The sequence below is a fragment of the Ichthyophthirius multifiliis genome (genome assembly GCF_000220395.1).
Source record: "Ichthyophthirius multifiliis unplaced genomic scaffold scaff_1120509250281, whole genome shotgun sequence".
Lineage (NCBI taxonomy): Eukaryota > Ciliophora > Oligohymenophorea > Hymenostomatida > Ichthyophthirius > Ichthyophthirius multifiliis.
In genome coordinates, this window is record NW_004086907.1 from 1 (window position 1) to 24,475 (window position 24,475).

At 16.1% G+C, this 24,475-nt stretch overlaps 4 protein-coding genes across 4 annotated transcripts, besides 40 other annotated features; 2 read left to right on the forward strand and 2 right to left on the reverse strand. All coding sequences in view use genetic code 6, as the record gives it.

Annotated features, from left to right (window-relative positions):
• Window positions 1–644: 644 nt before the first annotated feature.
• Window positions 645–2,903, forward strand: IMG5_061900 (rho gtpase activating protein 1, putative; the record flags this gene model as incomplete). Its single annotated transcript, XM_004037028.1, has 6 exons — window positions 645–762; window positions 827–1,030; window positions 1,102–1,472; window positions 1,632–1,794; window positions 2,545–2,606; window positions 2,866–2,903. Exons 1-6 carry the CDS (start codon window positions 743–745, stop codon window positions 2,901–2,903), a joined length of 858 nt encoding a protein of 285 aa, XP_004037076.1. The 5' UTR covers window positions 645–742.
• Window positions 2,284–2,348: a microsatellite.
• Window positions 2,442–2,477: a microsatellite.
• Window positions 2,473–2,525: a microsatellite.
• Window positions 2,669–2,706: a microsatellite.
• A 518-nt stretch (window positions 2,904–3,421) lies between the features above and the next one.
• Window positions 3,422–3,446: a microsatellite.
• Window positions 3,447–3,661: 215 nt separating this feature from the next.
• IMG5_061910 (WD repeat protein) lies at window positions 3,662–10,573 on the reverse strand (the record flags this gene model as incomplete). Its single annotated transcript, XM_004037029.1, has 12 exons — window positions 3,662–3,682; window positions 4,408–4,597; window positions 4,678–4,770; window positions 4,835–4,889; window positions 5,159–5,169; window positions 6,882–7,198; window positions 7,520–7,735; window positions 7,782–8,098; window positions 8,154–8,539; window positions 8,592–8,782; window positions 8,836–9,051; window positions 9,251–10,573. 12 exons carry the CDS (start codon window positions 10,571–10,573, stop codon window positions 3,662–3,664), a joined length of 3,336 nt encoding a protein of 1,111 aa, XP_004037077.1.
• Window positions 4,778–4,829: a microsatellite.
• Window positions 4,785–4,833: a microsatellite.
• Window positions 6,366–6,391: a microsatellite.
• Window positions 7,739–7,772: a microsatellite.
• Window positions 9,135–9,206: a microsatellite.
• Window positions 9,184–9,238: a microsatellite.
• Window positions 9,184–9,240: a microsatellite.
• Window positions 10,574–10,615: 42 nt separating the features above from the next.
• Window positions 10,616–10,640: a microsatellite.
• Window positions 10,641–10,740: 100 nt separating this feature from the next.
• Window positions 10,741–10,796: a microsatellite.
• A 564-nt stretch (window positions 10,797–11,360) lies between these two features.
• Window positions 11,361–11,401: a microsatellite.
• Window positions 11,402–11,426: 25 nt separating this feature from the next.
• Window positions 11,427–11,471: a microsatellite.
• Window positions 11,472–12,164: 693 nt separating this feature from the next.
• Window positions 12,165–12,212: a microsatellite.
• A 1,177-nt stretch (window positions 12,213–13,389) lies between these two features.
• Window positions 13,390–13,463: a microsatellite.
• Window positions 13,464–14,879: 1,416 nt separating this feature from the next.
• Window positions 14,880–14,916: a microsatellite.
• A 72-nt stretch (window positions 14,917–14,988) lies between these two features.
• Window positions 14,989–15,047: a microsatellite.
• Window positions 14,993–15,051: a microsatellite.
• Window positions 15,052–15,606: 555 nt separating this feature from the next.
• On the reverse strand, window positions 15,607–16,227 carry IMG5_061920 (vacuolar sorting protein, putative; the record flags this gene model as incomplete). Its single annotated transcript, XM_004037030.1, has 2 exons — window positions 15,607–15,640; window positions 15,962–16,227. The coding sequence occupies 2 exons, from the start codon at window positions 16,225–16,227 to the stop codon at window positions 15,607–15,609; spliced, it is 300 nt and encodes a 99-aa protein (XP_004037078.1).
• Window positions 16,228–16,612: 385 nt separating this feature from the next.
• Window positions 16,613–16,738: a microsatellite.
• A 1,121-nt stretch (window positions 16,739–17,859) lies between these two features.
• Window positions 17,860–17,897: a microsatellite.
• Window positions 17,898–19,199: 1,302 nt separating this feature from the next.
• Window positions 19,200–19,269: a microsatellite.
• Window positions 19,247–19,282: a microsatellite.
• Window positions 19,247–19,296: a microsatellite.
• Window positions 19,253–19,296: a microsatellite.
• Window positions 19,266–19,330: a microsatellite.
• Window positions 19,273–19,326: a microsatellite.
• A 1,344-nt stretch (window positions 19,331–20,674) lies between the features above and the next one.
• Window positions 20,675–20,755: a microsatellite.
• Window positions 20,756–21,324: 569 nt separating this feature from the next.
• Window positions 21,325–21,354: a microsatellite.
• Window positions 21,355–21,510: 156 nt separating this feature from the next.
• Window positions 21,511–21,562: a microsatellite.
• Window positions 21,546–21,595: a microsatellite.
• Window positions 21,554–21,612: a microsatellite.
• Window positions 21,558–21,627: a microsatellite.
• Window positions 21,628–22,117: 490 nt separating this feature from the next.
• Window positions 22,118–22,176: a microsatellite.
• A 46-nt stretch (window positions 22,177–22,222) lies between these two features.
• Window positions 22,223–22,301: a microsatellite.
• A 19-nt stretch (window positions 22,302–22,320) lies between these two features.
• Window positions 22,321–22,366: a microsatellite.
• Window positions 22,367–22,540: 174 nt separating this feature from the next.
• On the forward strand, window positions 22,541–23,754 carry IMG5_061930 (nfs1 nitrogen fixation protein 1, putative; the record flags this gene model as incomplete). The annotated part of the gene is made up of 2 exons (XM_004037031.1): window positions 22,541–23,164; window positions 23,266–23,754. 2 exons carry the CDS (start codon window positions 22,541–22,543, stop codon window positions 23,752–23,754), a joined length of 1,113 nt encoding a protein of 370 aa, XP_004037079.1.
• Window positions 23,755–24,431: 677 nt separating this feature from the next.
• Window positions 24,432–24,475: a microsatellite.
• Window positions 24,440–24,475: a microsatellite.

Consider the following 24,475-nt stretch of genomic DNA (forward strand, 5'->3'; position numbering starts at 1 on the left):
TTTTAATATTATTTAAAATTAAAATAAATATATTTTTGGAAAAAAATAAAAAAGAAAAAAATATTTATTGAATATTAATAATTATAATTATTTTAAAAAGATTTAATATTATATTTTATTTAATTATTTTTAAATATTTTTATGATATTTTAATTAACTTTATCTATAAGCAATAAATTAAATACAATTAATTTAATTTTTTATTAAATAAAATATTAATATATATATTAATGTTTTATTATTCTCTGAGCGTTTAATAATTATTATACTCTATTAAAATTTATAAATAATTTTATTTTTAATTTTTACCTATAATTTTAAATAATTAATTATAATATATATAATAAATATAAATTAATAGTGAACATTTCTTCTTATCGGATTATTTATAATTTTTAATGGAATCTAAAAATAATATCAATGAATATTAAAAAGAATATAATGAGAATTTTTAAATAGGATAATATCTGAATCCTTAATAATTTATAGAATTCATAGTGTATGCTGGTAAAGTAATTTTCTTTTATAAACACTATTAACCGATTACAAAACAAAATTTATTAGTGAAATATAAAAAAATAAAAATCATATATATTTTTAAACAATATAAATTAATGAATAATAAATAAAAAATATTATATAAGGAAAATCTAAAGAAACGAATATAATATACATATATGGAAAATACTAAAGTTCAATAATAAAAGAAATCGAAAAGTAGAAATCATATTTTTGCTATATTATGGATGGCTTAGTTGAAATGTAAATAAAAAATAGACTTATATTATAAAAATAAAATAAAATTTATACTATTAATAAATAATAGACCTTATTATATAATTTATTTTAATACTGGATTAATTAGTTATTCGCATATTTAATAATTTTATTCATTTTATAATAATTTACCAAATAAATATTATTAGAATTTAAAAAACATATATATAGTTAATCCTTCAATTTTAGTAAAGTCTTATAACATGTTTAAATAATAAACTGTATCAAAAGAAAAAATTCTTTATTTAAAATCGTTGGATAATTATAATATATATACATTTTATTTTTTTATAAATTTATAAAAAATAATGTCATATAATATAGATTAAAAAGACTAATAAAGTTAGATTTTATGAATTAATCTTTGATTAATAAAATATCAAAATACGTAAAAGACTATAATAATTATAATGATCCTATAAAGACTTCTTAAAATCACGATAAATCAGAAAATATGGAAAAAAAAATTCTTTTTGGAAAGAGTTTAGAGGACTTAGAGTTAGATTAAGAGTTAATGATTCCAGTAATTGTAGTTCATTTATTTAGTTATTTCGAAAACAATGCTTAATTTATTTAAGAATAAGGTATTTTTAGAAAATGTGCTACTGAATCTGGTATAAAATTAGTTGAAAAAGAATTAATTGATAAAAATTATGAATATTTAAATAGAGTCGAAGATCCACATATTGTGGCATGTAAAATATCAAAAAATGTATATATGAAAGATTATATTTTTTTTTATTGATTTAAAAAAAAAATATTGATATATATATATATATATATATTTAAAAAAAAAATTACTAAAATTATTATTTAATACATTTTTTTTTTTTAAATAAAAATAATATTATTAGCTTGTATAAAAAGATTTTTTATTTAATTACCTGAACCAATATTTCCATTTAAATAATATGAAAAAATAAAGAAATTCTCGGTAATTTAGGACTAATATGAATTTAAAAAAAAACTATAAGAAATAATAGAAGAAATTCCTATTTTGAATTATAATGTTTTAAAGTATTTAATTCGGTTTTTGATTATAATATAATAATATAATGATTTTAATTTAATGAAAGCAAATGCTCTATGTCGAATTTTCGCTCCAAGTTTAATTCGAGGATAATAATTAACTGAGAATATTAAATATGCTTTAGATGAGTTAGTTATGAATCCTACTTGTATATAAATTACTACAGTTATGCTTGAAGATTATAATATTTTTTTTAGTAAAAATAAAAGACAATAAATTTTTACTAAAAATGAGTAAATAGAAGATGGGAGCGATGGTTTGCTTATTTGTTAAAAATCTAAAAGAGTTTTAAATAATGAGAAGGAAAAATAAATTTTTTCTTAATTTAAAGAATGTAATACAGAAATTTATTCATAAATTTTGTCATCTATAAATAAAATATAAAAAAACTAATGATTTTTGTTGTTGGGGATAATTAAAAATTAGTATATAAAAGTTTAATATTTTAATTTTATATGTTATTTATTCAAATAAAAATATTAATATATTTATAAAAATTATAATTTTTTATATTAATATAGATATATAAAATTTTATTTTTAGTTAATATTTTATTTTCATCTATCTATTTATTATTTAAGCTTATTTATTTTATGATTATTAATTAAATCATTAATATGATCAATAACCTATTTATTATAAAAATTTCTATTATAAAAAATACTATTATTTTTTTATTAATTAATTTACTTTTAATTTATTTTCTTATTAATTTTTTAAATTTTTAAAATTATTAGAAACATCTAAATTGTTTTTGTTGCATTCGTTTAATTTATTTTCAAGACTTTTAATTTAAGAAGTAAGATATTATAAATTTTCATTTAAAACAATATTTTCTCTTTTATATTTTTTAGCTTTTTCTTTATATTTTTAAACATTTTTATCTTTTTAAAGATTTTCTTTTTTTAAAAAATCCTATTGTAATTTAAATTCTTTATTAATGCATTTTTAAGTTTAGATTTCTTATAATAACTAATCTAATTAATCTATTCTTTATTATATAGAACTAAATTATTCATTATATTTCTCTTTTAATTATTAATTTTCTATATTTAAAGTTTCATTATAATTTTGTAAATTATCAATTAACTTTTGATCTTAAGAATTATTTTATTCACATATGACATATTTTTCTTATAAAATATTCAATTTTTATTAAGCTTAAATTAATTATTCATTCATATTTAATGAATTATTTTCTAAATTATCTATTTATTCATTTTATTTTTACACAAATTCTTTTAATTGATTTAAATTTTCTTATAAATGAATTTTTTCGTTTTCTAATTCAAAGATTTAAATTTTTTATAATTCTAATTTTTAATCTTTTTATTTAATTAATTCCTTCTTTTTTTTACTGATTACTTACTTTTACTTTTTTATTCTTTTAGTCTTTTTACGAATAAAGCTTCTTATTATTTTTAATCTTTTTCAAATTATTAAATTAATTTATCATCTTTTTCTTATTATGATTATCGGTATTATTCATATTCTGATTATAAAATTGCACATTATTCTTATTTTTAATTTATTAGTTCTGTTATTTAATTTATATAATCATTTTAATCTTATATTTCTAATTTATTTTATTAAATTAATAATTAGGAATCATTATTTAAATTTTTAAATTTTTAAATTTCTTTTTATTATTCATTAATTATTTATCTATTTTTTTTATTTTATTTTTTAAACAAAAATATTAATAAAAAAATAAAATATACTTTAAACTTTTTATTTGATTTTTTTTAAATTCATATTTTTATTTCAATTGGAAATTCGAATTTTAATAAAAACTTTGTTATTCGAAATTTTTATATTTTTCTTTATTTAAAATTAAATCAACTTAAAATTCTTTCATTTCTTTATCATATTAATCTATAATTTAATTTTTTTAAGAAATTAATTATTATAAGCTTTTATTTTTGCTAATTTATTGCATTAAAAGTGTATCTTAGTCATATTTTTCTTTATTTTTAATATTAAAAGTATTTTCACTTATATTTTTATTATGTATTACTGTTTTATTAATATAATAACTATTCAATAATTATTATATATCATTTAAATTTAAATACTATTTTTTTTTTATAGAAAAAATAAATTAAAATATTTTATTTTTACATCCAAAGTTTCTTAAGTTAAATCTAAATTTTATGATTTAGTCGAAACACAAGAAAGAAATTTAATAATCGAATTTTCATTTAAAGTATTTTTTAAGGTTAATAATAAAGAACTTTCATATTCTTTTAAATACTTATTTTCTTTATTATAATTTCCTTTTTTTATTTTCATAATTTTATCTTTCAATACTTAGAAATCTATTTAATTTATATTTTCGTCAATATCACTTAGTCTTACTATTTATAAATATAGTTCTTTTTATTAATTTTATTTCAAAATAAAGTTCACAATTATATGAGATTTTCCATAAAAATTATTTATTTATAAATTTTCATCTAAAAATAACATATTTTAAATTGAAAATTAAAAAGAATATTTAAAATCGGAAAATTATTATATTTTTTTGGAAGTTAAAGCTTATTCAGGAGATTTTATCTATTTATTTATAAATAACAAAAGTCCATATATTTATTTTTTACAAATTGTTAAAAATTAGTAGCTGGTTTATGAGTTGATAGTAAATCGAATATCTAATTTTGATAAATTGAACATATTTAAAGTAGAATTTCTTATTCAGGTATTTCTTATAGTATTTTTTGACAACCTTAGTAAATAATTCCTTTATCATCACGTTCTTATTCACCACTAAATATATAACTCTTTCCGCAACTATAAAATTATAGTTTTTTTAAATATTAAATAATTAATGATTATTTTAAAATAATAAATTAAAATATATAAAAAATTACTTTGATGGACCATGTATTAAAAAAGCTGTATTTTATCCATTAATAAGTTAATTTATTGAATTTGAAAAATATTAATGAAAAATAAGGCTTTGACTAAAAATAAAAAATATAAATAATAATATTTAAAATTTATAAATATTAATTAATTAAAATTTACTTCATTTAAATATTAAAAACTTCGTCATATTAATAAACATCAGGTTTATTTTGGTCTATTTGATTTAAAACTTATTATAAATCATTGTCAGTTTTAAATTTATTATCACATAGTTAATAATTTATTCCATATTTAGAAAATAATACATATTTACTTTTGCATGAAGTTGAACTTGCGACATTTATTTGAATGTCTTATTAATATAGTTAATTTAAAGGTATATGAGGTTTTATTTTGCAGGCTATTTAACAGTTATCTTAATCTAAATAAACTGTATTTTTATTTATTTTAATTAGATAAATATTTAAGAGTTTTTTTATTTACAATCTGATTTTCTGTTTATCATTTTTTTTTTTTATATAAATTTGTAAATTAAGTAAAGTTTTATAATTGTTTATTTATTCGTTGTAAAAAATAAATTAAAATACAAAATTATTAACTTATTTTTTTAATATATCAAAAAAAATTGAAATCTATTTATAATATTTTTATTCTATAATTATTTTATCTATTTATATAATATATAAATATATAATATGAAATTTTAATAGAATAAATATAATTCAATATATTTTATACCAAAATTATAAAAAGTTAATAAATATATACTCTATAATCATGTACATATATATATTACTTTTTTTTGGATTTAATATAATCATTAAATAAATGTATTTAGTATTGTTTTAATTTATTATTTAAAAAATATATATTAGAAATTTTAAATATATTTTGAAATAAATATTGATTTTTTATAAAAATAATAATAAAAACATGTTTTAAAAATAAAGTTTATATAAAATATAAAGAGCTTAATGATTAAAAAATAAATTATCCATATTTTTTTTAAATTATTTATTGCCAAATGATACAAAAATCAAATGAATTTAAAAATACTATCTAAATATATATAAAAAATACACGTATATAATAATTGTATGAAAGAAAAAAATAAATAAAAAAAATTAGTAATAAAAATAGTTTGTTTATTTCGTATTTAGTACATGCCGTAATTTTTGGATGAAGTATATATTAAAAAAATAAAAATTTTGATATACTTTTTAAAACCAAATAAACTCTATTTTTTGAAATTAAATTATTTTCAATTTGTTTTTTGTAACTTTTTTATTTGCTTATTAATAGTTTTGATTTTTCTCTGGATATTATAGTATAATTAGCAGAGTCTGTTGTAGGCTTTTTGATTAGTATTTTATACTCAAGAGTAAGATATATATTAAATTATTAAGAAGTAAATAATAATAAAAATTTACTTTGGAAAACAGCTCGTTTTTAGATAATATATCTTAGGATGGTTAAGATGTATAAATAGAAAATTATTAGGAATTAGAGTTGATGTTTATCAAAAGGTTAACATAGAATTTTATTTTTAATTAATTATTTACTAAAATTACTTGTTAATGAAATATAAAAGGTTTTTTATTTATTTATGAATTTATTTTAATATTCATATATTTAATTTAAAAAATATAATTATTTTTATTAAAAAAGAAGTATTATATTTTTTAATAATAAAAAAGAAAAAAAGAAAAAAAGAAATCAATTATTATTTCTCAGTAAATTCTATTACTCAATATTAAGAACTTCATAAATTTTTTGTAATTCCTAACAATCTTACATTAATCCAGTGAGTACTTTTTATTTTTATATAAGTAAATCAGGATTATTTTATATATTTTCTTTCCCATCAAATAAAACAGATTTACTACTTCCTTAAATAGTTGGTAATATTGAATGACTTGCTCCCATAAATTTATTATCAGGAGGACTTTAAGATCCTTTCATATTTTCTTTAATACTTTTTCTTAAATTATTGATTTCTCTTATTAATTAAACATTATCGTTCATTATTCTTATTTTGTCCTCTTTATGAATTTGATTATCTTTTTGTAAACTTTTTTTAAACATAAAGACTAGTTTTTCCAAGTTTTTTTTCTGACTTCTATATTCCTACATTATTTCTCCCTCTACATTTTATTTCTTTATATCTTTCTTTACATATTTTTCAAAAAGCCTTTATGTTTCTTACTTTAGCCTATTAAAGTCCAAAATATATTAAGCCAATGCATAAATATCATCCTTAAATCTTGAAATTTTAATTTATTATTCAAACATAACCTATCTTTGAATTTTTATTTCTTCTTTCATTGTTTCTTATGCTGTATATAGTTCATCCACAACAGTTCCAAGGAAATTATTATAAGTATTTAATTCTTTTAATTTTGCATCCATTATATTTGTTTATTCTTTCATTTTGGCTATTTCCTCTTCCCTAGGACCTATATCTCTTTTCAACTCTTTTATTTTATGATCAAGTACAAATTTGAATTTCTCTAAATCTTAGGCCTTTTTTTTTTAATTATAGATAATTTTTTCCTTTTCTGAAATCGTCCTATCTCTTTCAACTATTATTTTTTTCTAAGCGTCTATTTTTTCCCTTAATTCCATATTTTGGATTTTAAATTTGTCTTTTTATCTTTCATATTCCAGCTTTTGCTCTTTTATATCTTGTGATTCTTATTATTATTGCATTATTTTTTTGTTAGTTATTGAAATCTCACTTTTAGCCTTTAAACCTTAATCAGTAATAATTTATTCGTCTTTTAAATTTTTTAAAGTAAGATTTTTTATTTCCATATCTTTTTCGTTTTGGATTTAATTTATTACTTCAGCATATTACTTTTGGCGTTCTTATATTTATTTTTCTACTCGTTTTTTTTAAGTACGCTATTCTTCTAATTATTTTTGAAATTCGTTATCTAAAGCTATTAGTTTTTAATTATTTTCTTATTCGAGTTTAGATTTTTTTTTATTATTTTTATTGTTTTCGATTTCGTGTAACCTTTTAAAGTTTTCATATTGTTCAACTAGAGACATTACTTCCTTTATTTAATTATTTATATTTAATTATATTATTTTATTTTTGTACTTTTTAATATTTAGTATCCATTGTTTATATTTCCAATTCTGCTAATTCTTAAAGTTCATTTAATTCATTTATTAATTTAGCTTCTTCTTAATTTTTTTATTTTTTTAAACTTTCTATTTAATTTTATCTTTTTATTTAATTTAATTTAATTTATTCATCTAACATATAAATATCTTCCTATCTCGAAGTAATAACCAGCATTGCATTTTAATTCGAAAACTCAGTAATTTATAATTATAAATTATCTTTTATATTTTTTAAATCATCTAAATCAGCTCTTGAAACAAGAACTTCTTCAGAAAATTTTGCATATCCGTCTAATTAATATATATTTATATATAAATATTATTTATTTTTTTATAAACAAAAAACCTTTCATTCTTGCCTACCTAATATCTTTCTCTTTAATTTCAAAAAACATCATACAACCATCTCTACCTACAGTTATAATATATTTATCATCATTAGTAATTCTAATTTTTTCTACTCCTCGTTCATCATGTGCTTAATAATCAGTAAACTTGCCATGACTAATAGGATAAATAAAACATCTTAAAGCCCCACATAAACGTGTATCATCCTAAATTCCAGCAAAAAGTAATTTATTAGAACTAGGAAAACCTAAACACGATAAATTTACATCAAGCATTTTTTTCTCTGTTTTGTCTGCATGAGGATAATCTCCAATATTTACTAAATGAATATTTTTATCACTTCCGGCTGCTATAATAGTTTTATTATCTTCACTAAGAGTAATTCTATTTTTAATTTATTTCAAAAATAATAATAATATAAATATATATATATTACCCATAAAAATTAACTCCTTTACAGTGAATATCAACTATTCTAGGTACTGTAGGCTATTAAGCTTAAAAATCTTAATCTACTTTCCATGCTAAAATCATACCATCCATTCCACAAGAAACTAACATTGAATCATCTGTTGACCATGCAATGCATTTTACTCTTCCTGTATGTCCTTTGAATATATGATGTTACTTTTTTTTAAATAAAAAATGAAATAAAAAAAAATTATTTTTAATTTTATTACAGGATTTTCACCAGTAAAAAATTAAAAAACTTAAATTATTTAATTAGAAGATGATGAATTTACAGCAGCAAAATATTAACCTCCATTTGAAAATTTAATTTCTTTACAACCCTTAAAAGGAGATATTTCTTTATAAGCTTTATTTTTTTAATTATTTGTTGAATTATGTATACACAAATTCATTAATTTTAATTTATCAGCAAAAGCCACAACAATCTAAATAAAAAGAAAAAAAAAAATTATAAAAATATGGAAATATAAAATAAATATAAATATAGTATGTATATATAAAAACAAAAATATATATATATATATATATATATATATATATATATATATATATTTATTTATTTATATATATACTAATATATTTTTTTATATTTATATTTTATTTATATAATATTTAATAATTTACTCCGAATCCTTATGGATGCAAAGACAAACATGATACTTCTTAATTAAAACTCCATTATATGTCAATAGTTTTTTTTTCATAATCCCAAATTTTAATATATCTATCTGTACTTAAAGTAGCAATTATTGGTTTTCTTTTACAAATATCCATTGAAATAATTGGTCCAGTATGAAAAGGCAATGTAATCATATTATTATCAATATCTTCTACTAAATGAATTTATTTTACGTATTCTATATTTTATTTAAGTTTTAATTCATGAATTTGACAATTACTTAAACTAAAAATTAGTTTATCTTCCCCTTTATTTATACACATGCATTTAATTTCAGTTTTTTCTTTCAAATCTAGAATTTTTTTCACATTATATTGTAATACACAATTAAATATCTCTTACTCGCCTTACATTATATTATATTAAAGCACTATTCCTGCCTCAAAGGCTACAAAGAAGCCTTTTGAAAATATACAAGCAGTAACTACATTTAAATTTTCAGTTGAATTATCAACAACTTAAATAAAATTTAATATAGAATCAAAAATAAGTAGTTCTCCTGTTAAACTTACTAAAAGTACCAAATTATCACAACTAAGCCATAAATGCTAAATAAATTATCTATTTTTATACTGTTCTGGTACTTAATTAAGTATATTTTTTTACATTTACAATTCTTAAATTTAATTCGTGTTTTTTTCGTCCTTCAACTATTCCTCGCTTTTCACATAACACTTGAAAAATTTATTTCCACTAATAGTTATTAAATTCGTATCTAAATTCCCAATTGAACCTATTTATAAATCAAAAATATCATTCTAAATACCTAAATCGTAATATCCTATACACCTCCCTTTTTCATGCCACCACCAGCATAATATATGATCTCCTCCTCCTCCACTTAATGAATATATGTATCTAGTTTCTTGATTTTAATTTGGAAAAGCAACACTTATCCATTACTTTATATTATAATATTCCAATTAAGGACTTTATCCGAATCCTAAATTTTTACGCCTTTTTTGTGTAAAGGTATCAAATAAAATTATTCCAGGTTTTTCATTACCTTAACCTTTTACACCTAAGGCTAAATAACGCTTTAATGGACTTAAACATACGCATGATATTCCCCTATATTCATTTGTGCCTTAATAATAATGTTATGATTTATCTTATAGGTCGTATAATACTATGTTATATCCGGCTGGGTAAATTATTCGCTCTTCGTCATGGAATAGTAGAGAGTTTTTTATGTTTGGGTTCATGCCAAATACGTATTTTAATTAAACATGTTAGGTTATGCTTATTCCAGGAAGGGCATTTTACATTTTTATTTTATATATATATATTATTTTTAAATGTTAAATAAGTTTTTTTTTTTATTTTTTTTTTTTAAAAAAAATTTATATATTTTTTATCTTTTTTTATTTAATTATATGATTAGTAGTAATTAATATTATTAAAAAATATATGTTTAAGATTTTTTATTTTTATTTAAATAATTTAATATAAATAAATAAATATTTATTTAAAAAAATAAAAATTATTTAATTATATGATATACTACTATATTTTATATAATATAAATATTTAGTCATTTTGCTTTATCATTTTTATTAATTTTTGTTTTTTAATATCTAATCCAAAGTAAAAATCATATTAAAAATATTATTTTTCTAAATTTAATTTTTAATAAGGGAAAATTCTTTATCATTCATTAAAAACTATAAGTTGTTAATTTCATTTTAAAATACATTCAAATCATCTTTATCTAATTTTTATAAATTATTCTCAAGTTTATTTTATAAGAAATCATACAAATCTTTTAACCTTTAACTAAGAATATATAGTTTATTTTAAGATGAATCATCAAATTTATAATTAGGGTTATCATTTTAATTAATTAAAAGCTTTTTTTTATAATAGGAATCTTCAAAAAATAAATTATTACTACTAATATTATTATTATATTGAGTATTATTATAAGTATTTTATATAGATAAAGTATTAGATCTTTAAGTATTTGACTTTGAATTACTTTTTTAACATTTTAATTTCTTTATTTATTATTCTTTCGATAGTATTTCTTGAATTACAAAAGCACTTTTTTAAAAATATTCACTTTTTATTTTATTGGCACTTTATTATATTTATTCTTGCATTTTTTTTTGATTTGCTAAATTTTTTTCATATTCTTTTTTCTATTCTTTTATTTCTTATTCTTTTATTTATAATTATATTTAGTAGTTTCTTATTTTTTATTCTTACTCTTATGCTTATTATTCTATAATTAATATTTTTTAGTTTAATTAAAATATTTCTTCTTATTAAATATCTTTTCTATATTCCACTTTTTGTTTATTTTATAAACTCAATTGATTAAAATATTGTAATTTTTTATTTTCTTGCTCAGACTGATTAAGATTTTAAATTAAAGTTTATTATTCTTGAAATAGTATTTGGTTCTTTTTAATGATTTTTTTTTTTAAAATAAATAAATAAATATATATAAGTATTTATAATTAATAATATAAAAAAAATTAAATATATTTTACTATTAAAAAAATATACTTCTTATTCATATTGTATTTTCATATTTTAGAAAAGTTATGAATTCTTTTCATTTTATTATTAAAGTAAGTCTTTTTCTTTTTATAAATTATTTATTTTTGCCTGTAATAATTATTATTCCTTTATTTAATATAATTAAAAAAAAAAAAATCAATATTACTTATTTATTTTTATCAATATAAATAAAAATTACATTTTTATGAAAAGTAATTAAGTTTTCTAAATTAATTTCATTTTTTTAAATCTAGTTTATATTATTATCTTCACTTATTTTATATTATTCAATTTGTTTTTCTAATTTCTTTGTTTTTTCTTATAAATGATTATTCTATTATTAACATAAAATACTTATTAATTTTAATATTATTTATATTTATTTGTAAATTTTTTATTTATACTATTTTTATTCAAGATTTAAATAATTATCTTTTAAATTCTAATATTCATTATTATTTTATTATATAAATTCTTTATAATCCATTATTTAATTTTATAAAATTAAATTTTCTTATTCTAATTAAAACACTTTATTACTATTTTCAATATTCTTTATTATATAACTAAATATTATTATTTATATAATAAAAATTAAAATACATTTTATTCTAAAATTATTAATTTTTTTTCATATATTTATTTTAATTATTTTTAATCTCGTTAATGTTTTTCTTCTATATATAAAATATCTTTTTAAGAAATCGATTAATCTGAAGTTTTTAATTATTCTAATGCTTATATTAATTAATCGTTTAATTTTTTATTATTTTAATCTCTTTGTTAATGTTCTTAAATTTACGATTCTAATAATTATATTTTTTAAATCATTTAAAGTTTCTATTATAATTTTTTTAATATTATTAAATATTTATATAAATTGTCTTTTCAAAATTAAAAAATTTTTAATTTACATTTTCATTCATTTTATTTTTAAATTTTTTAAAATTTTTTTTTTTTTTAATTTATAATTTAATATTTAAATATTATATGCATTTAAAGTTAAATTAAGGTATATATTTTTAGTTATAAATTAAATAATTTTTATTAAATATATTTATAATTTAAAATTGAATAAATATAGTTTACTATTTTATAAAATTATAATAAATTTATATATAAAAGGCTATATATATACTAATATATGTTTATAAAAAAATATTAATTTTTTTTTTTATATAATTTTTAATCTTGTTTTATATATTTAATTTAATTTAATAAATAAATTATTTAAATATAAAAACACATTTAAATTAGTTTTTTATTTTACTAAATAAATTTATAATATCAATAATTTTATTTATTTAAATTAATTACTTTATTAATTTTTTTATCTTATTTATAAGGCTATAAGAATAATATAAATATTAATAATAATTTCTTTGAATATATAATTAATTAATTTATGAAAATACAAATTATAAATTTATTATGTAAATTATTAAGTTTATATATTTTTTTTAAATATAATAATTTTTTTTTTTTTCTTATTTTATATTTTTACATTGTTTTTGATTTTAGATTTTATTATTAAAATAAACTAATATACTTATAATGTATAAATAATTTTTATATTATTTTTTTTTATAATAAAAATTTCATAATTGATTTTTTAATATAACAATTATATATAATTAATCTTTTAATAATAAATAAGATTATCCATCATAAATAATTAAACAATGTAAATAAAAATTATTAAAATTATTAAATTTTATTTAATATTAATAAAAGTATATTAAAAAAATATAACTTAACAATCTAAAGTAGACAAGAAACAGTCATATTATCACATATTCAGGATTAATAATATTATATATTTTAAATGAATAATATTTTTTAAAATAAGTTTATTAATAAAACATCCCAATTAAATTTAATCAAGAAAATATTTTAAAATAAAATTAAACGTGCTCTATCTATTTATATATTATCTAATATTTTATTATTTTGCATACTTTAATCTAGAGTATATATGAATCACTTATCTTTGTTTGAAATAATGGCTTATAATACGGCAATTTTGATATTGAAATCACTATATTTTTTTATAAAATATTTAATTAGGTTTTATATTCATTTATTATATATTTTTTTTATAATAATTAAAAAAAATATATTTACAAAATTATTATAAAATTAATTTTTTAAATTAAAAAAAAAAATTAATAAATCAAAAATTTTAATATTATTAAAAATATAGTTTTATAAGTTAAAGTTAAGAAACAAATATTCATATAAATATATAAGATATGGATTCAGAATAAGAACATATAAATTATATATTTAATCTATAATAAAGTTTAGATTATAGGAATAATAATTCTTTAAATTAATATTAATCGAATATATAATAATAGCGTTTAAGATTTATAAGATCTTAATTAGTAAATAGATAAAGTTTATTAAATTAAATAAGAAATAATTAATAAAGGCACTTAATATAATTATAAAGATTGGAAAATTTGTTTAACTTATAAGATTAATCAAGTCAGAATTAAAGATAGTTAATTCATATAATTTTATAGTAATATAGAAATTTTATGAGCTAATTAACATATTAAAGTTAATTTAATATAAATTAAATTAATATTTTTTAATAAGAACGACATTAGGGAATGAATAAGGAATAGATAAATAAAATAAAATGCTAGTAAAAAAAGATTTGTCGATTTTTGATTAATAAAATTAAAATGATTGTTCAATATGCTTAGATTAGTTATTAGAAAATGAATTTATAATTTAGTTAAATTGTATGCATTTTTTTCATTAAAAATGTATAAAAAAATGGCTTATAAAAGATTCAAAATGTCCTTTATGTAGAAAAAAATAATGAAATGCAAATTATAAATTAAATATAAAATATAAAAAATTGAAACAAAAGTATTAAATTAAAAAATATATTAAAATATGTTAATAATAAATAATAAATATAAACATTTACTAAAATATATAAAATAATTTAAATAAATATATTAATATATATATATATATATATATAATCACTTTGATATTTATCAGTTTAATTTTTTTTTTTAATAAACACAATCATATATAATTTTTCTAATTTAAATATTTTATATATTTATAAAATTTTAATATTTATTAATATAAATCATTAAATTTTATTATTATTTGTAAATAATATTTCATATATTTTAACCTTAATTTTTGTTTTATTCTCTTATTATTTCTTTATTTAATTCTTCTAATATTTATTATTTAATTTCTTATTATATTTCGTATGTGACTTATTATTCAATACCTTATTATATTTCTTCTTTAATTGGTTAGTTTTATTCTTTTTAAATTTATTTTTGATTATCTATTTTTGTATCTGTTGATTCATTGTTTATTTAGAATTTTTTTAAATTAACTAATTAACCTTCTCTTTATCTTTTTTTCAAAAAAGTCATACCTGTATTTTATTCTTACTATAGAATATTCCTTTTATATTTAAATCAATTAAATAATAAATATAAAATATTAAGAAGATAAATAAATAAAAAAATAAATATTTACATATAGAATTATTCTACAGTAATTTTTTTACATTATATTGGTTTTATATCTTCTATAAACTAAATAGCACCTTAAATTTAAATAAAGCAATAAGCCTCTTCTGAAGAAGAAATTGAGTTACTTTTAAATGCTTTTATAAAGCTTTTTTTTAAAAAAAATAAAATAAAAAATTAAATAATATTAATAATACTTAATATTAGAAATCAATCTTTTAGGTTTAGATTTAATAATAGTATAAATTAAATTTGGTAAAGTAACATCAGCCGAAGCCGCTTCATCTTTTATCGAAACCATTTTTAGTATTTCGGCTACAATTTTAGTACATATAAGTAGTTATTTTAATTTCTGTTCTGGAGTATATTTTAAATCCATATTTATTAAAGCTTTTTACAAAAAAATATATATAAAATAAATTAATAAAAATATAACAAAAAAAACCTTAAGAAGATACTTTCCATAACCATTCAGTATGTGAAGATTTTTTAATTTCTAGTTATTCAAAAGAGATAAAATCAAGAGATTTCAAAGTAAAAAAAAAAGCAGCATCTTTATAAGTTTATTATTTAGGAAATAATTCTTTATGTAGTTTTTTGTATATTTATTTCAATATTGTATATATTATTTATTACATTTCTTCACTATTATATTATTAAAATTTCTCATAGTTCTTAGCTTCATCTTCTATTTTGTCTAATACATCATTAAAAGCTCCATTTACTCCAAAGACATCGTTTCCATTTAAAATAAGATCTTCAACCTCTTTTAATTTAGCGAATTCTTCTACAAAAGCATTAATGGATTTGCAATGCTTTTAATTTTAAGGTTTAGATGGGGAATCACCTGTCAAATTCAAAACAAAATCAAAATTAGCATTTTAATGTACACAAGAATTCATATCTTCGATCCAAATTTTAGTATGATCATAATCTTCGTAAATTTTTTTAAATTAAAGTATTTATTTATGTCTATTATTAGGTGTAGAAATACATAAATTTAATTGTAATTAATCCGCAAAATCTTTAATGATTTTTTTCATTTAATCTTTTTACAAAAATTCTGTATGTAATTTAATTTCTTACAATTTTTTTTTTATTTAATATATTGATTTTATATTATTAGATTTTTCTTAAAATATTTTTTCTTAGTTTTCATTTTTTTTAATTTCTATTTTTATTTTTTATTAAATTTTACTTATTTCATAATCATTTTTATGATATAAAATATTGAATAATTGTTGACTAATATCAGATATATTTTCACCATATTTAAAAGAAGATGGCTATAAATATATATACATATACATATACATATACATATATATATATATAATAAATATAAATATATATATATATATATATATATATATATATATATATATATATGTATATAAATATACATATACATATTATTTTTTTATTACTTTTTATAGTTCATATATGAGGTATTTCATATCTTTTTTATTATCAATAAATTATTATGTTATTTCAATGTTTTCTATTTTTATTAAAAGTTATTTAAATAATTATATTGTTTCTTTATCTTCGTCTTCTTCTTCTTATAATATGTTAGTTTGTTTTTAATATTAATCTTATTGGAAAAAGAATACAGTATAAATAGCATCTTTATTATAAGTTAATCCTTCATTTAATGATAAATCATATCTTATATTAAATATATTCATATAATTATTTAATGAATAAATTTCCTTTGCTAAATTTATACATTAGGGATATTTTTGGATTTAATCTTAAAATTAAATAATTAATTCGATTAATTTTTGAATATTTTCTAAACTTAAACAAATACTTAAATTATTACTTTTAAATTAAATTTAATTATTTTTTTTTAAAAAAAAAAAAAAACTGAATAAATTTTTAATGAAAACTTTTTATTTTTTTACATTTATAATTACTAATCATTTTAAAATTCTGATTAATGTGTTAAAGAATTTACGATTTTATCTTCATCTAAATTTATTAATTCTTCATAATATTTACATACTTTATCTTTTATATCTTATATAAAAACATTGAATTTTTCCATTACAATATCATTTTCAAACATTTCAATTCTCATAACCTATCATTTTTTTGTTTTTTTAATTAATTTTATTATTTACTTTACGGACAACTTTTTATATTTAAAACATATTATTACATAATAATTGATACTATTATTAATCTAAATATGAATATGTATTTGAACAACTCAAAAATATTGGTAAAATCCAGTTATCAAATAAAAAATAACTTAGCGTAAAGTCTATTTATTATTTATTAATATCTTTGAATTTTTATTTTGCAAAATATTTAATTAAAGAACAAATTATCCTAATTTCTTTAGGCATATTTTCTAAGCCATCAAAAATTTATTCTAAAACTAAATTGACTAAATTATTTAATTTATTAAGCTTTTTATTAACTATCTTTATATATATATAAACATAAATAATAATATATGTATACATATATATAATATTATTATTATTTTTATAAATAATATTTATTATTACATTTTCTGTTTCTATATATTATTAATATTATTAAATATTTTCATATTATTAATTATCATCATTAATTTATTAATTTATGTTTATATTTTAATTTTCATTTATTTATTATTGATTTTCTTCTAAATTTTTCATATGTGTAATATTACTAAGTTATTTTTACAATTCCATATGTTGAAATAAAGCTTTATCTGTTTTGAAAAATAAAATATTAAAAAAAATAAACAAAAAAAAATTGCTTTAAGAATTTATTTTTAGAATATCATAAAGGTTGTCAGATATAGTATTTGAATAGTATTCTTAAGAAAAATCATATTATTTTAATAATTAATAATAATATTCAGATTTATTAATTTTTTTAGTATTAATTTCTCTTAGTTTACATTATTTATTCTTAAAAAAAGATTTTTATTTTTATAATATAGAATTTAAACTTTATTTATTTTTTATTTATAATTATTTTTCAACTACTTATTTATATATTCTTTTTTTTTTTTTTTTTTTCAAGAAAATAAATAAATATAAATTTATTATTATTTTTTACTCTTAAAGATCAATTTTTAAATCTTCATGTACTTTGATAATCTCATATAAAGGCATTTTTAAAATATCTTTAATATACTTACAAAACTTTTCCTAATTAAGGAATTCCTATATAATTTTTTTCGCAAAAGAATCTGTTCTTAACATCTAAGAAATATCTTAGGCCTAATTAATCTCAATTTGAATTATTTTACTCATAAAATACATCTAATGGGACTATAAATAGCTTTTGTGGTCAATAAAAAATGCATTTTGGAGAGAAAAACATAAGTTTTTGATTATATTAGATGATGTTTATTTATTTTTTTAAATTATATTTAATAATATATCAGGTTAAATTCTTAAAAAATACAAAAATTCTTTAATTAATTCGTGTTTATTTAAGAATAATTAAGGGTGATTTTCTTCGTTTATAAATAAGATATTATTCTGGTTTTTTTTTTTTTGCTTTTGTAATAATATTAATGTATTAAAATATTAAAATTAAAGTTTTTTGATTTTTTAGATTTGTTTTTGTAAAAAAAAAAATTCATGAGTTTGTTCGAATTCTTATTATTTTAACAAATATTATATTTTTTTCCATTTTTAAATATTTTTTTAATTTTCTTGGATATTATTTTCAGATAATAAATAGTTTTCTTTAAAATTTTAACTTAAATTATAATTTTTTAGGCTATATTCGTAACTTTGAAAACTATTTTAAGTGTTTAATGGTGAGCTTTTTATTAATGAAATCTTTTTAATTATTATATAAGGTTTTTTTTTAATGTTTTTTATTATAAAAAAATTATACTTCATGTTATTGATATTCCATTTTTTTTATTATTATAAAATTTTTATATATATTTTTTTTTTATAAATTTATATATATATTTTTTTTCTATATTATTTTTATTTTTTTAATTATATTTAAGGTTTTTATTTTATAAATTAATATATTAATTTTAACATATTTAAGTATTTTATTATTATAAAATATATATATCAATATTATTTATATATCTAAAAATATTTAGAATTTTAAATATAAATTAAATTTTATATAGACATAAATAATTATTTATTAAACATAAAACAATAAAAATAAAAAACTATTATAAAAATATTTTTTATAAGAAAATATAAACATCAAGAAATATTATCTTACCCTTGTTTTTTATTTTAAACAACTTAACATTCAAATTCATTTTAAATAATTAAGTTTGTTCTTTCTTCTTAAAATAATACATTACTAATTGCATATTTCCTAATATTATCCCCAACTTAAAATTCAATACTATTAACAAGTTCAATTTATTCATTAAATTCGATATTAAAAGCATTAGTAATAGGATTAATTATTTAATAATCCATCCCCATAGTATTCTTTACTTAACTAAATTTCACATCTTATTTTTTTTTTTCGTCTTATAGAAATGTATACTTAAACATTTTAATAAATATATTCGAAAATATTAAAATCAAAAACTAAAAATTAACATTAGGATATTAAAAATACTAAAAATCGTCTAATCTTTGCATTTTAAAAATACTTTTTCATATGTCATACATCCCGCAGTAAACGACAAAGGGAAAAAGAACATAATTTCTTAAACTGCGCAATTTAGACTATTAGAGTATGTTTTTGGATAACCTGAATGCTTTACAAAATTATACTTAAAAGCCCAATAAAGGAAAAATAAAGTTATGCTTTTAATTAGGAGGCCGACACTAATAATTGGAGCGTAAAAAATGCCTCCTAAAACAATCCTGTTTACAATTGCATAGTATTCCTATATGAGAAATTAAGGATTTTCATATATTTTATTTAATTATTATTACGTTTTTTTTAAATATTTATGTTCTTATTTATAGTATATTTGTCTCAGCTTTTAATATATATACTCGATTTCATATAAAACAGTTAAAGGAACAAAAATTGCGTTTCCAACAAACAAAAAAAACATATTCTAGATTGTATATTAAGAAAATTGTTTTTCTTCTTCAGATTACTTACCTGTCATTAATAAAGCAAAAAAAGGCATTAATGATATATTAGTAAATTATAAAAAAGTAAGCCGAGTACATATAGTAATATTTATAGATGTGAAAGTTTAATGACGTTCATATTGAGCAAATTTAGTAACTAAAATTGTCAAAAGACAATTTATGAAAACTACAATAAGTGTACATATAAAAGATAGTATATATATTGCAGCAAAACCATAATCTGCATTTTCAAAATTTTTTTACAATTAACTAATTTAATTTAAAGCTAATAAACTAATAATTGTTAATACTATCTTAGTAAATATATATATAAATAAATATAATTTTATAATATTATATATATATATATATATATATATATTTATATATTATTAATATATATTTTTACTGTTATTGTTAATGTTACAATTCTATATATATATATTTAAGATACTGGTACTTCAAGATTTTACCAAATTATATCTAAAGGATTATTTGCTCTTTAAATAATTAGATTTTTATGTTAGAAAGTTAAATATTTTTTAGTATACCAATATGTGGAATATTATTTTACTATTTTATCACAATCTTTATGACTTTCTAATATTATAATTATTTTTTAAGTTAGAATTTCTGGTGAATTTTTTTATTTGTATTTTTTTTATAAATCTTGGATTTTAATATTAATTTCATTTTGTTTTTGTATGTATTTTTTAAAATCTTATTATAGTAATTTTTTTTTTGTAATTGTTTTTCAATTTAAAATTGTTTTAAAGAATAGAACATAAATTCACGCATTTTAAAGATACGGTTCATATCTACTATTTTGACTTTATGCTCTAATAAATTTTCTTCTAGAAAATTTTTTAATTCGTTTTCACAGTATTTTAAAGGAATATTTGAAATAATTAATGAAAAGTCAGAATACTTAACACTATTTTTATTACAAAATTAATGTTTTTAATCCTAAAGAATTTTAAAAAAAATTATTAAAAAAAATTAAATCAAAAAAGCAACGAAAAAAATAGGCTTCTGAACTGAATTATAAGATGAGCATTCTACTTTTTTACCTCTAGAGTATACTATTCCTACAAATGATTTACAATAATTATTTGAATTATTAGTATAACAATGTTAATAATCTTCAATAAAATTTCTATAAATAAAATATAAATATATATTTAATAAATAAAATATAATAATATATTTATATATTTATATATTTATATATTTATATATTTATTTATTTATAGATTTATAATCATATTTTTTTATTTAATTTTTTAGTTACGTTAATCCTACTATTAAAAATACTACTACTAATAATAATATCATTAATTTTGTATAATAAAAAAATAAAGTAAAAGCTGTTCCATATATTGAAAATTCTTCTATATTGGATTATATTTTGAATTTTTTTTTAATAATTGGAATATGACAACATGGACATTTTTCATTTTTTTCACTAAAATCTTCTATTTTTCCTATTTTTTTAGCTTTTTTGTGTTTTTTTGCTAATTCTATATCAGCTGGTATTTTAAATGGATCATAAGTTTCTTTGCTATTAGAATAATAACTTGAACCTCTCAAAATTTCATCTTTTTAATAACTTATTATTTATTAGTATAAGTTTCTTTCAACTTCATAATCGTTAAAAATAAGATTATTTTTTCCAATATTCATTATATATTTATTAAATTATATAGAAAAATAATTTAATATATTATTAAATTTTTTTAATTATTTTTATTTATATAAATTTCCTTTTTTTATTTTATTTTATTTAAATTATCTTTATATTTTATTTAAATAAAATATTTTATAAAAACATTATAATACTAAATTATATTATATATACATTATATATCTTTTTTATTTTATTTAATAAATTATATATCTATAATTAATTTTTTTTTATAAAAGTATAATATTAATTTTATTTTATTTATTATATTATTAAAAATTAATTATATATATATTTATATATATATATAATAATTATATTTATATATATTTTTACAAAATCTATAATATTTAATAAAAAAATATATTATTTTTAAAATAAATAATTTACTAATAAAATATTATTTTCATTATATTCATAATTCAAAAAAAAAAAATTAATATCTTGTTAAAAAATAATTCATTAGTATAAATATTAGAGAAAATAAAAAAAATCATACATAAAATGTTAATAAAGCTCTTAAAAAATTCATTTTCAACACTTACAAATTAAAAACGTCCTTTATACCTTGATATGTAAGCCACGACTCCTATTGATTTCCGCGTATTAGATGCTATGTTACCCTATTTAACAATAGATTACGGTAATCCTCATTCTAAAACTCATTTATACGGTATAAACGCAGATAAAATCATTGAAAAATCACGCCTATAAGTTGCTTGTTTATTAAATGCCGAATAAGACGAAATAATATTTAATTCAGGTGCTTCAGAATCCAACAATGCTGCCTTATTAGGACTTTCATAGTACCATTTTGAGAATAATACAGGCAAAAATCACATTATTACTATAAAAACGGAACATAAAACAGTATTAGAAGCATGTAAATATATTGAGAAAAAATACAATTTTAAAGTCGATTATCTCGACGTTGATTCAAACGGTTTAATTTCTTTAGAAAATCTTGAACAGAAAATAAATTAATATACTTTAGTTGTTTCCGTGATGAGTCTAAATAACGAAATTGGAGTTTTGTAAGACTTGTAAAAAATAGGACTTTTATGTGAATAAAAAAACGCTATTTTTCATACTGATTCAGCTTAGGCTATTGGTAAAATCGACTTAGATGTAAAAAAATATAATATAGATCTATTAAGCTTTACTGGACATAAGATATTTGCTCCAAAAGGTACAGGGGGATTATTTGTTAATAAAATAATATGAAAAAGAAAAAATTAAATTTATTACCCATTATACATGGGGGAGGTCAAGAAAAAGGGCTCAGAAGTGGAACTTTATCACCGCCTATGGTTGCTGCACTTGGAGAGGCATGTAGTGCAGCTTAAAGAGAAATGTAAAACGATAATAAATATATAAAAAAACTGTATGATAGAATGTTTCGAAGAATTTTTTCAAAAATAGACGATGTTAAGTTAAATGGAGATCCTTAATAGAGATATTTTGGTAACCTTAATGTATCTTTTAAAGATGTATTAAGCTCATCTATTATGGATATAATTAAAAATTCAGTCGCTCTAAGTGCTGGAGCAGCTTGCTCAGATGAACCTTCTTATGTTTTGAGTGCTATTAAGGTCCCTGAAGAATATGCGTTTGGGTCAATTAGAATAGGAGTGGGAAGATTTACTACGTTCGAAGAAGTTGATTTTTTAGTAGATATTTTAATAGAAAGTGTTAAATAATGTAGATAAAATAATTGAATTTAAAAATTAATTTTAATAATATTTTTGTTTATTTTTAAATATTATACTTTATTTTAAATCATATAAATTATAAAAAACACTAAAAAAAAAAGGGATTAAAGTTTTTATTTTAAATAACAAATATACAATAAATAAATAAAAAAATAATTATAAAGTAATATATATTAACATTTATTAAAGAAAAAACTTTAATTATTTATGTATTAACATTTTAAAGCATAATATAAAAATATATGTTAATTTTTATATTGTTATTTAATAAAAGATAACAAAGAAATCAAATAATTATATTATGTTAGAAATATTATTATAAATATATATATACATATATATAATTTATTTTTATATATGGTAATATATTTTAAATTTATAATATTTATTAGAATAAAACCATTTTTATTTTATAAATATAAATATATATGTTTTTTTTACAATCATTTTTTATGTATATTTATAGCATCAACTGAATTACAGAAATTTTTTACAGGAATTTCTTAAAAATCTTTTGAACCACTATCGAATCTATAAAATTTAAAAACTTAATTACAAATAATTATATCAGGAGCATTTTTAATTCCATATACTATTTTTAATTCTTACATTTTATTATCCATACTATAAACACCGTTTAAATACTAAATATAAAATTTATTTATTTTTTATAAAAAAAACAAATATTTAAATATATATATATAAATATATATATATATATATATAT